This window comes from Terrapene carolina, unplaced genomic scaffold (assembly GCF_002925995.2).
Source record: "Terrapene carolina triunguis isolate 2854851 unplaced genomic scaffold, T_m_triunguis-2.0 Scaffold89, whole genome shotgun sequence".
Classification (NCBI taxonomy): domain Eukaryota; kingdom Metazoa; phylum Chordata; order Testudines; family Emydidae; genus Terrapene; species Terrapene triunguis.
Window position 1 is genome coordinate 12,845,168 of NW_020664440.1, and position 12,554 is coordinate 12,857,721.

Here is a 12,554-nt window from a genome sequence, read left to right on the forward strand (position 1 = left end):
CTTAATGTGTTTTCAGATTTAAATTAACCTTCATTTACTATTCAGCCACACAAAGAGTGTGTATTTCAGTATGCAGGAATGCTTGTCTGCTGATTGACTGCCTGGTCCTTTTCTGGGAGATGGGAGGTGTTAATTCCTGGGAGGGAGACTCTTACATCATGTTTAGACAGTTTTCAATCTATGGGAAGCTTTTTTTCAATGTCATTTTAAGAAATGCGTTCATAAGTTGTACCAAAACTGCCGTTCAGGTATGAATGGAGCTAAGAAGGAAACTGCCAGTCTTAAAAGTGAACAGATGGATAGCTTAGTAGGAAAAGCAATGGAACAGTATTTTGCTCACATTTTACTTTAAAAGAAAAATTGCCCATGTTAAAATGAAATGGATGCTTCCTAACAGAAAATGGCTCAGGAGACACTGTAACATATATCTAAAAAGTATATAAGCTCTCCCTTTATGAAATGTGGTTCTAATGTAGCAAAGACTAAACATGTTAAGTTGCCAGGGTTGAAATCATACGGACACCCACTCAGGAAAGCATTTAAGCATGTGCTTAATTGCTGAATCGGGGATGAATTGCTGAATCAGGACCTTTGCTCCTTCAGAAAAGACCGCTTTTCTCCCCCTCCAAGCCTCACTCCCAATGATATACAGAGCTATAAATCACTGACATCCCTTATTACCGAAAAGTATGGCAGGAGTATATAGTAACATGGGTTAACTTTTCAAAAGCACCTAAGTCCTATTTTGAAAAGTGACTCAGGCACTTAGGAGATTAAGACCATTGACGTGTCATGAGACATTTTACTCTATATCTGGCAATATCAGACTACTGCAGAAAATAATCAATAACAGTCAAATGCTATACATTTTCTTATATGGATCATGCCTTACAAAACAGTTCCTTTGCTTGAGAGTACACACGTACAATGGTTCATTGTACAAAAAACATGGAAACATATAGTGGTATATGAAAAGAGCAATCCTGAGTCTTATTTATTATATCTGGACCATTCTGTGCTGTTGCCTTCCTGTAAGATTGACAGCATATAAGTGAAAGCAATGCAGGTGGATGCTGTGATATTGTAAAACAGAAGATTTTGTTTAACCGTTCACCTTTGCTCTGACCTTTCCCCGTTCCTTACTCAAATGAATTTTGGCCATGCCCCATAAACTACTCAAACAATCCATTAGGATAGCTGTAGAAATTAGCATAGCAAACTATCACATGTTAGTTTAGCTATTCACCGGTTATTAATCTTCTCAGTTCAGGGTCACATTATCCTGTCTTCAGCATTTTTCACAGTGTCTGATGATGTCTAGAGTGTTAAGAGGTCCCAGAAGTTTGATAGTCACCAAGCTTCAGATGCTTTTGACTTTAAGTCAATTTGCAGTTCTTGTAGAAATGTTGCATTAGCAAATAAAAAAAAAAGTGTGTGTGGGGGGGGGAATGTAGCTTGTCTGAATATTTAGTGTATTCCTGTGGGTGATTTCCAATCTTTGATCACATATCAAAAGCAGAGTGATTTAAATGCTACTGTTGATTTGTATTATCTCTAGTCACTGTCTTGTCCTGCAAGGTCTTTCATAGATTGTCGGGCTAGAAGAGACCATTATGACCATCTAGTTTGACTCATACATAACACAGGCTATAAGATGTCACCCATTAAGAGACCTGCATTATAACCAATAATTCTTGGTTGAGCTAGAACATTCTATTGTAGAAAGTCATCCAGTCTTGATTTAAAGACTCCAAATAATGGAGCACGTATCACATCCCTTGCTAAACTGTTCCAATGGTTAATTATCCTCACTGTTGAGAATTTGCATTTTGTTATGTCTTTGTGGGATGCAGGCATATGCTAGGGGACTGGATGATGATTATAGATTTTTAGGGCCAAATTCAGAGGTAACATAAATGGCATCATAAGTTTACGTGTCACCTCATCATTGTAAGTGGGTGAATTTGGTTCAATCATTGGAATTTACACTTTCATTGTGTTTTCATTGGGTCATTACCCTGGTTCCATTTACCTGGATAGGTAGATTTTCTGCCTGCGTTACATGGATGCCTTATGTTTTTAACACTTCAGTTTAATCTGTTTCTGCTAGCTCACATTGCCACTCTTAAGGCAGTCATTATTTTCTTTAAAAGTTTGACAAATTTTATGACGACACCAAGAGTGTTGTTGAGCATATTTGCATGATAACCCAAGCTTTATTTCTGCCTGCTCAAAAACGACAGTGTGGCATTCGATCTTCACTGTCTGCACAGGCAAAAATGTCACTTATTTATGCATGTTTAAAAAAACAAATCAGTGTGTCTTTTTACTCTCTCTTTGCTGTCACAGTGCTGACTGTTATCGGTCTGCTTCTGGGGGCTTTTCCAACCACTTCATGTGGTCCCCCATCTGCTTAATCTCTCTCCTTGTTTGTCAATATGCCCTTTTTGTCACCAGCATCCTGCTTCTTGACCAAACTACAACTGCAAGTACTTCTGGTTCCATCACATTATCATCTATAGAAACAGATGAAGAGGTTATTTAATTTATATCCTGGCTAATTTATATCAAAACACTGGCAGACACCCAAATAACCCTTTCCCAGAGAATTAAAGTCAGCCCTAACATGGCAAGGGAAAAGGCCACTGAATTATTTACATAATGCAATAATTTAGTCACAAACCAAGAATGGCCATAAACATCACTCATAAAATAGATCACCACTGACTCCAAATATTTTCATTTTCTCTCTTTTCCTGCTTTATTCTACAGCCCAGAACTCAAGTGGAGGTGTACCCAAGCTGTTACATCTTTGTAATCCTGTTGTCCTTTTTTGAAAAATTCTGACTTCTTTTTTGCCTAGAACAAACCTTGAAAATATGTTTTGAAATCACACACACACACCCTCCATGTTAGGTTTCCTGTTAAACTTACATTCAGGCACCAAGTGTGGCTTAGTACCAATATTATGCCATTAAAATATTCCTGGAAAATGGTGAGATCATCTCTTATCTTACTGGTGTTTTGTTACCCTTACAAGACAACCTAGCTTCTTAACCCCTGATGTTGAAGCCAAAAGTCAGCAAGCAAAATTTCAACAACAGTACCAGAATGACCTAAATTTGAAGGTGAGAACATCTGCTCACTCAGGTGAGATACACGTGCTAGGAACGCTTTAAAATTCTGCAGCTTACACAAAGGAAGATAAGACTCAGTCTTACGTGAAACCAACATAATGCTCTACAATGCAGGGCAAAATCTAGGGCATACTGCTTTGTTATGCTGCCCATTATCTCCCTTCATAACGGATTTCCAAAGTCAGACACATCCAAGGCCAAAATGAAATGCCTGGGAGCAGTTTCTGCTATATCCGTGTAATCACTGGTCCTTGCCAATTGAAACTAAGTAATAGAGATCTTTGAACAGCTACTTACGGCAAAAATAAATAAATCAAACAAAAATATTTTCAAAATCATCCCCAAAATTCTGGGGTTATAATTTATCTTTAAAAAATTGAATTTAAATCTAAATGCTTGTAAAGTTGTATGAGTGCCTAAGCAAAAAATGAACTTTGAAAGTTAACTCTGATGTTTGCATCAGAAAATCAGGTAGTTAAATGGATGGGGCTTGTATTTGCACTTGAAAATCATTCCAGGCACTATCATTCAACTACAGGCACAATTGTTTGTATCTACAAATATGAATGCGGAATGGAGGCAATAGAAAAAATATAGCCCTATATCTGCTTTTGCTATGGGTATGCACATCAGGGTCAATTGAGGCCTATGAAATCAGACACAAAAATGACTCAATGTAATTTATTGAACTAGCCTTTCAGTATTGTTAATTAAAGTAAATTTCTCCAGAATCAACCATGAATGCATAATCAAAAGTGCTAACTTAATGCATTTGAGTGGAATTTAGTAAAAACTGTGGTCTATTATTCTTCCACGGGGGAAGGGAGGGAGGGGGAGGTGTTCCTAACATTGTTAAATACCTGAGGCCATAGAATGGCTGGCCTCAAATATATAGCTACTGCATAAATCCCCAGACCCACACAAAGGATGCTAAAACTTTACTGAACCTTTTATCTAACCCTGTTGTGTCTTATCTGATTACTGTACATCAACAGCAAAGGCAACATTCTGTCCATTTTCAATAGTGTTGGACTTGACCTTTTGTGCTTGGCATTGCTTTCCTTTGTCTTACTGCTTGTTTGAAGCATCTGGTAATTGAACATAAACTCCTGCACTTGAGCATTCATGCTTGAACCTGAAATTACCTTGTCATCGACATTGGCTTTCATTAAACATCTAACAGACACCCTGGCATGCTCCAATGACAATACATGGTACAGGAAGTCAGCACCTTGTGTGCTGAAATGGCCTTGGCCTATACAGCACCCTCCTTTCCAACTCAGAATAAAATCCTCTTCATTGCTTTCTCCAGCAGCCACTTTGGCCATTCTGTGCCAGAGCTACTCAGGATCTCTAACTCAGGCATTGCCTCCGAGTCGATTGCTAATATGTGGGTACCAAATGGTACCCAGGAGCTTGAAGAAAACTCCATGAGTTACCTGAGCAAAGACTCACTTTCTTTCTTCCAGGTAAAGAGCCAGACCAGGTTTGTTCTCCCTCCATGAGCTAGCTTCAATTCTTAAGGGGGGAGGGATAGCTCAGTGGTTTGAGCATTAGCCTGCTAAACCCAGGGTTGTGAGTTCAATCCTTGAGGGGGCCACCTAGGGATCTGGGGCAAAATCAGTACTTGGTCCTGCTAGTGAAGGCAGGGAGCTGGACTCGTATGACCTTTCAAGGTCCCTTCCAGTTCTATGAGATAGGTATAGGTATATCTCCATATTCCTTATGTATGTAAAACATGGGAGGTAACTGTCCCACTCTGTGCACTGAGGTCTCAGCTGGAGTACTGTGTCCAGTCCACTCTAAGAAACATGTATAAACTGAAGAGTGTTCAGAGGCAAAATACAAGCTGTCTAACTATAAGGGTAATTAAGCACAGCAATAGGCTTCCAGGGAAAGCTGTGGAATCCCTGACACTGCAGGTTTTAAAGAACAGCTTAGACAAACACCTGTTAGGGATACTTGGTCCTGCCTCAGTGCAGGAGGCTGGACTTGATGACCTGTCAAGATCCTTTCTGGCCCTACATTCTGTGATAATAGTCTAGTCTAGGGGTCGGCAACGTTTGGCACGCTGCTTGCCAGGGTAAGCACCCTGGCGGGCTGGGCCAGTTTATTTACCTGCTGACGCGGCAGATTCGGCCGATCGTGGCCCCCACTCGCCACAGTTCGCCGTCCCGGGCCAATGGGGGTGGCGGGAAGCCGCGGCCAGCACATCCCTCGGCCCGCGCGGCTTCCCGCCACCCCCGTTGGCCCAGGACGGCAAACCGCGGCCAGTGGGGGCCGCGATCGGCCGAACCTGCCGCGTCAGCAGGTAAATAAACTGGCCCGGCCCGCCAGGGTGCTTACCCTGGCGAGCCACGTGCCAAACGTTGCCAACCCCTGGTCTAGTCTCCTGAAGGCTATAATACTTCGAAGTAAGTTTAGGTGGTGGGTTTAGTGTGTGGACGCTGGGTGGTGTTGATGGCATGTGATATGCAGAAGGTCAGGCTAGATGATCTCATAGGTCCTTTCTGGTCTTAAACTCTGACTCTATGAAGCTCTTTGGGGATCTGGGTCTGTGTCTTCAAATATGCTTATACAGTGAGAAGCATAATGCTAATCTTCTGGAGATGTTTAATAATAGTGGAGAGCAGAGAGAGACCAGGTGCCTTATGAACCCTGTCTGTGCCATTCTTTACATCAGTCCAATGGGGCTTTATGATGAGAGCATGAGATCTAGTGCAGCGGTTCTCAAACTGTGGGTCAGGACCCCAAAGTGAGTTGTGATCCTGTTTTAATGGGGTTGCCAGGGCTGAATTAGACTTGCTGGGGCCCGGGGCTGAAGCCAAAGCCCGAGCCCCACCATTTAGGGCTGAAGCCCAAGCCCCACCTCCCAGGGCCAAAGCCCGAGGGCTTCAGTCCTGGGTGGCGGGGCTCAGGTTATAGGCCCCCTTCCTTGGGGTTAAGCTGTTGGGCTTCGGTTTTGCCCCCCGCCCACCCCCGCTAGGGGCAGTGGGGCTTGGCCTTTGCTTTTGCCCCCCGCCCACCCAGTGCAGTGGGGCACGGGTGGGCTCAGGCTTCGGTCCCCGCTCCTGGGGTCGTGTAGTAATTTTTGTTATTCAAAGGGGGTCACAGTACAATGAAGTTTGAGAACCCCTGATCTAGTGATTATAATATAGGGGGGGGGGGCAAGGCACCTGGGTTGTTTTTCTGTTGAGCACTTCCAGTGACTGGTAGAACCTTGAGAGAGTCATTTTGGCAAAAAATGTAAACATAGGGACTTGAAGCTAAGCACTTACATATGTATTTAGGCACCTAAATAAGCTGTCTGGTGCTCAGAGGTGCTAAATCAATGGAAATGGTAGGTGCCCATTGTTATGATTTTTATTTGTAATATAGTAGTGCATAGGGGCTCCAATCAAGATGGGGGACATTTGTACAATGCACCCCACATACAGAGGAGAGAGAGAGAGAGAGAGTCCCTGCTCTGAAGAGTTTATAATCTAAATAGACAAGGGTGGGGAAAGGGAAAGTGCTATTATCCCCATCTTACAGATGTGGAATTGAGGCACAGAGAAACTGATTTGTCCAAGGTGTTGCAGAGAGTTTGTAACAAAGCCAGGAACTGAACCCCCATCTCATGGGTCCCAGTCCAGTGTCTCTATCACAAGGCTTGCCTTTTTCAGCTCAGTACCTTTGAAAATCAGGTCACTTGTTTAGATGACTAATTACGTATTTCGATCCCTAACTTTAGAGACCCACATATGAAAACATTGGCTTTACGTCTCTTTGGGACCAATCATTTGAGATGCTCAGCTCCCACTGAATCACAACTCCTTTTGTTCGTCTCAAGTTGTATGTTGTAAACAGTATTCAGCCTTTTGGGGTTTAAAATACTCTATCCTCCCACCTCATTCAGGACTTAAGAGGTTTCATCCTTTGTTTGCTAAGCACTTTGATGTCCTTGAATGAAAGGCACTGCAGTTATTAACATTATAGCATTCCAATCCCTTCAGAGTCTGAGCACACAACATTGCCAGGTTGGAAGTGAACACACTTGAAATGGGACCCTGTGTGGTGCAATGCAATGGACCAGCAAACCAGCCTAGCTCTAGTTAGAAATCACCAATTCATTTGACGTCTTTTTGGTCACTAGGGATAAACTGTTATCCACTGTGGTGTCGTTCATTACTCTGTTGTTGCTCACTCGTTTCGTTCAGAAGCTGACACTCTCACATCGGGCACCGACTTTAAAAAAATGCATCTGTCTCTGACTGTCTGCCTCTGATTTATTTATGTTGCTTATTTTGTGCCACAGCAGATTGTGTCCCACTGTGTCATGTACTCTAGATCAACATGACACAACACAGCACTGCGTGATCTACAACAAGCAAATATGGCAATGCGGAGCTGTTTATTCTAAACAAACAATCCCTCCTAATGGACACAGAATCAATAAAAAAAAATCAGGGCAAGCTGGTTTCTTTTCAAATTGGATAATTTGTTCCCCTCAGACAGTATCGGTGATACATACAGCTAGGCGGTTTGTAACTATAAAATGTGTTGCAACTTCCCAAAATGAGACATGAAAACCAAACAGTGCAAACAGCCAGAGAAGATTTTCTTCTGGTGAAATACAAGTGACAAAAGCAACAGTTACAGCAGGCCCACTGATGACAAATGCTACCCACGTCTTCTCACTTTGAAGGTTAACAGGACTACTCTTGCTAAAAATATAGTGCAACATAAGCAGACTAAACTAAACTAATCAGAAATACAGCAGATTTTGGTAGCCTGCAATCAACAGTAAAACTAAAAGAAACAATGCAGATCAAAAGATAGGTCAGGAAAGCTTGAATTCTCTCAGAGCGTTCTTTCATATGTATTATGGGGCAAATCCTTAGCTGGTGTCAATTGGCATAGTGGCACTGAAATCAATGGAATAATGCTGATTTACAGTAGCTGAGGATCTGGCCCTGTAAGCATATTCTCTTCTCAAATCACCTAAGCTTTCAAAACACACTGGAAACTCAGCCAGTACATGATCTGTCAGATATTGTTGGCCTGCAAAGAAAAATTGTATGTAAAATAAGAAAATGAAGTTTCCTTTACATGATAAGCACTAAACCTGTGGTCCTGAAAATTGCTGACTTGAGGGCAGCTTTCTTATTCTACTGAGCTTTCAGTGACACCTACAGGCAAGAGTGTTAACTACTCATCGACAGTGTTTGTAGCAGTGAGTCAGATCAAACTGTAAATCTCGCCATTTACTGCCTGTCCTCTCAATACTTATCTAGGAAAGCCTTTCTATTAATTATGGTTGAAATCCATCCCTTGGCAATGGGAATTGAACTCTTTCAATGTACACCAGGGCTGCATTTGGCCCTATATATATATATTAATCTACAATATATACTTACATATATGCATACAAAACATGCTATTTCACTCAATTGCTCTTTTTTCTTAATCTGTCATTAGTTCCTTTTCAAAACTGGAAAGTGGATTTTTTTTTTTTTTTTTTTGGTGTTTGAAGAAAATAAAAACCTCTAGAGAAACTGAAAATTACCTTTTTCAATTTAATATGCGGCTGTATTTCCAATAGTATCCGTGCAGTAATACTAGCTGAACTTTCTCAGAACTCACGTTAAACAATTTTGATTGCTCTTATTTTTAAAGCCATACCAAAGTGCACAGGAGGGCTTCCAAAAGCAAATGTTCACTTGAATCGCAAATTAAAAAAACCTTTCAGTTTGACCATTTTTTAAAAACAATTAGCTGCCCTTGGAAGTCTTCCTCTGTGTAAAGGTTACTTAACAAAGATAGCTGAGGAAAATAATCTGTATTTAGGAGAACATCATGGAGGAAGAAAAAAAAAAACCCAGCTCTGCTGTAGTATATAGGTAAATGGTTCATTCGTCTTTCTTGCATAGTAACTAAGAGCAATAGAGAATGAATAAATAAATAGTTATTTCCTGGCAAATTTTTCATAAAAATCCTTGTTGTAGCTAACTTTGAAATATGGAGGCGAATCAGAACAAGTTTGATGTCATTGAAGCACTCTCTTTGATTAAATAGATGCTTCAAACTATGGATTTTAACAATGCAAATCAAATAACTTTGATTACCATTTGGCCTCATATTGCCAAGGTCTGTCCACTTGACTGTCCTCAACTGGCTTGTGCATAACATTTTCCATTTGCTGCTGCAACTAGAACTATTAAATAGAACTTTTTCTTACTTTTCCAGTCCTTGAAAACAGATTGGTAAGCATTCTCCCCAGAGTGATTTGTAAATTGGATCACAGAGGGCTCACATTCATGCTAAATATGACTAGGGTCAAAGTCTTGCCTGTATTCCACTCAGGTGTCATTTGTCATCAGGTTGTATCAGCGTTCAGTGCAAAACAGTATGTTAAAATATAGCATCGCTGTGCTTCTCGACACTAAGGGATTAGGAACCTCAGGCAAGGGCACCTGTAGCTCCTATCGATTTCCACTGGGATTATGCTTAGCATCTCTGAAAGCGTGTGTGTGTGTGTGTGTTTCAGCAACCAGTCCGTGCCCTTCCCTTTCCTTTTGTAGTGATGACCTCTTGCATTTTTGCAGGATGTCACAGGGAAGCACAGACTAGACTCAGCAAAACTAGCCACTAATATTTGTTTAGGGCACAATCCTGCAAGATAAATTATAGGACTCTAGTAGAAGCTGAAGGTGATCAGGACAAAAGTGGGGGGGGGGGAGGTGAGGGGAGGGATTTTTCAGTTTGTTAGCAATTCCAAAAAGTAAAAAAAAAAAATCATTCAGGTCCACTGAAATATTTTGTTTTGACAAAACAAACATTTGATTTTGATTTTGATTATTTGATTTTAAACCTTTTTGATTTTTTTTAAATAAAATTACTGGAAATTTTGAAAAAAAAAATTGAACTGAAAAATCTAAACATTTTATCTTGAAAATGTCAACACTGGCCATTTCAACATTTTTGGAAAATTTTATTGACTTTTTTCCAAAATAAAAAAATTCAGCTAAATCAACACGAATTCAAGAAATATTTTGGTGTCACCAAATCAACATTTTTTAAACTCAGTAAAACGGTTAGTGTAAAAACATTTGCCCAACTTTGCTCATAAACTTGTAGGAGACACTCATGTTCTTAAACATTTCATAGGGTTTTTGGAGAGGGCTGTGTGACAGGACAGTTCCTGTCTAAATGATTATTGTAATCCTGCTAAGATTTTATTTTAGCATTAAGATGTGTTAGGACATCTAGAGCCTTTGATAGGTGGGTTTTTATTATTATTCTTTGAAATTATTTGGGGGATGGGGGATGGGAAATGCTAAGTGCCCTCAATTTCCATTAACTTTACTTTACAAGATCAGACCCACAGGGAATTTTGCCTGAGCGTAGCAACACCAGTGAAACCCTCACTGGTACAAACCTTAGGGTAACATGGTGGACTGCTGTAAAGAGTAGCTTGAATCAAGTGTGTCTTAATCCATTCCAGGGGTTGGGGGTGGAAACCAATGTACTCAATCTTTTAGACTCTGAACCTCTAGCTAACATATAACATTTATAATGAAACACAATAGTCAGTACAGATGTTGTAGGCCTACTTATGGTAATACTATACCTGCGTTGGGAGGTACCATATTGTATTTCCTTACCTGTTCTGCTAGTTTTCCTGCTGCACATTGTGGAAATCCGTATTACCCAAGTCTTCTATTCCTTGTATTTATGTAGTTAGTGAACCAACAACGGTCCAACTTCATTCTAAAGTCCGTTTGAAAGCATGATCCAAACCCTAACAAAGTCAGTGGGACTCTTTCTCCTGACTTCAGTGGGGTTTGAATCAAGCTCTAAATGCCCAGATTTTAAACATTTACCTTTGGATTAGATACATCATGTAGGAGATGCCTAAACAATAATTTTATCATCCTACTGCGGGAAGCCAACCCCGGTATCTCAGCAATCTGCCAAGCTACAGTGCTCTCAAACCCTACCAGATTGGACTCCTCAGGTGAGTTAGGTTGTCAGATGCCTATCTTCCCTGGCTTGTGAATCACTTTGGGGCCTAGGCAGGAGATGAGAACCCAGACGCCCACAGTAAGGCAGCAGTGTGCATGTTCAGAGACAGAAGCAAAAACAACTTGGGAACGTTTACTGCAAAAATGTAGGTGCCAAGTGAGTTTAGGCGCCTACAGGGTTTCAGTGGAAGTTTTGGGCATCCCAGTGGTCCCCGAAACTGGGACTTAGATAACTAAAACAGACAGGTGCATAACTCCTTTTGTACATTTAGGCCCTTGTCCCCTGGCCTTGTCTTTTAACAAGTTGTAAAATGTTCAGCAGTGTTTATGCATAACGTTTGCGTCAATGCCATGATGAGAAATACTCCTTAATATCATTACATTAGTGAACTTAGTCTTCGTCAGTAAGACATATGGTGGAATATTTGCTTTGTTGTATCTCTGGGAATGTCACTAGGATTCTGCTGTCTAAGTATTGAAACATCTGATATCTCAAGACAGAATGAGAAAATCTTCATAAAGAGCTGTTCGGGAGGAAGGGTCACTGCTATTTTAAAAATGAAATAATTATTTTGGCTTCAAAGGCATGTAAATCAAGGGGCAGGTGGGGGAGGAGAGGGGTGGCTGAGAGAAAATATCTGTCGAGAGCTACAATATAAGCTTTGAAATTTTAATAATGGTAAAATTCATCCTTGTGCAGGGAGCCAGCATAAGGCTTATGCATCACTTAAAATCTCCCATTTAAGAGGAATGTGGTGCATAGGCCTCGTGTGGGCCCTCTTCAAAACATAATTTCACCCAAAAGGAATGGACTTAAGAGCATCAGAATTGGGAAGATGGTAAACAGGTGTACCAAGGAAACACACAGTTTGCGATAAGAGCCACAGATAAGGGAGGTTCTGACTATCTTTAGTTTAATTTTAGTATGTTCTTGCTTCACTTTGATTGCTGCTACTTTAGCACTCTGTATGATTCAGACAATAAGTGCACGTTAATCCATGAAGGAATGGTATCGAGGTAACGCTCAGTTTGCAGAATACCCACAACCCTTTTTTTGATAACACTAGTGAATAGGGTTACCATCCGTCCAGGTTTCCCTGGACATGTCCGGCTTTTTCAGCTTTAAATGGCCGTCCGGGGGGGATTTCTAATAAAGTAGAAATGTCCGGGATTTCCCCCTTCCCCTAATGCAGAGTGCAGCGCGGCTGATTGGACGGCTGGGCCTGATTGAAAGCCGCTCGCAGCCACTGGGACCTCTAGCAGCCAGCGTCCCTCCCCCTCCCCCGCTCCCTCCTCCCCCGCAGGGTCGTGCCACAGTGTTTGGCTGCACGTGGAGCTCGCAGCTCTCCCTCGGCCTGGGGGGGGGGCAGGCAAGGGACAGGGAACGGGGGGTTAGATTGGTCGGGGTTCT

At 41.3% G+C, this 12,554-nt stretch overlaps 1 protein-coding gene across 1 annotated transcript in view; it reads left to right on the forward strand.

Annotated features, from left to right (window-relative positions):
• The window catches only part of CNTN4 (contactin 4), a 353,580-nt gene that overhangs the window by 306,046 nt on the left and 34,980 nt on the right, over positions 1–12,554 (forward strand). The window contains exons 13-14 of the mRNA XM_026650447.1: positions 249–327; positions 3,041–3,128. Coding sequence (XP_026506232.1) covers positions 249–327; positions 3,041–3,128 — 167 coding nt within the window. The remainder of the gene's footprint in view (positions 1–248; positions 328–3,040; positions 3,129–12,554) is intronic.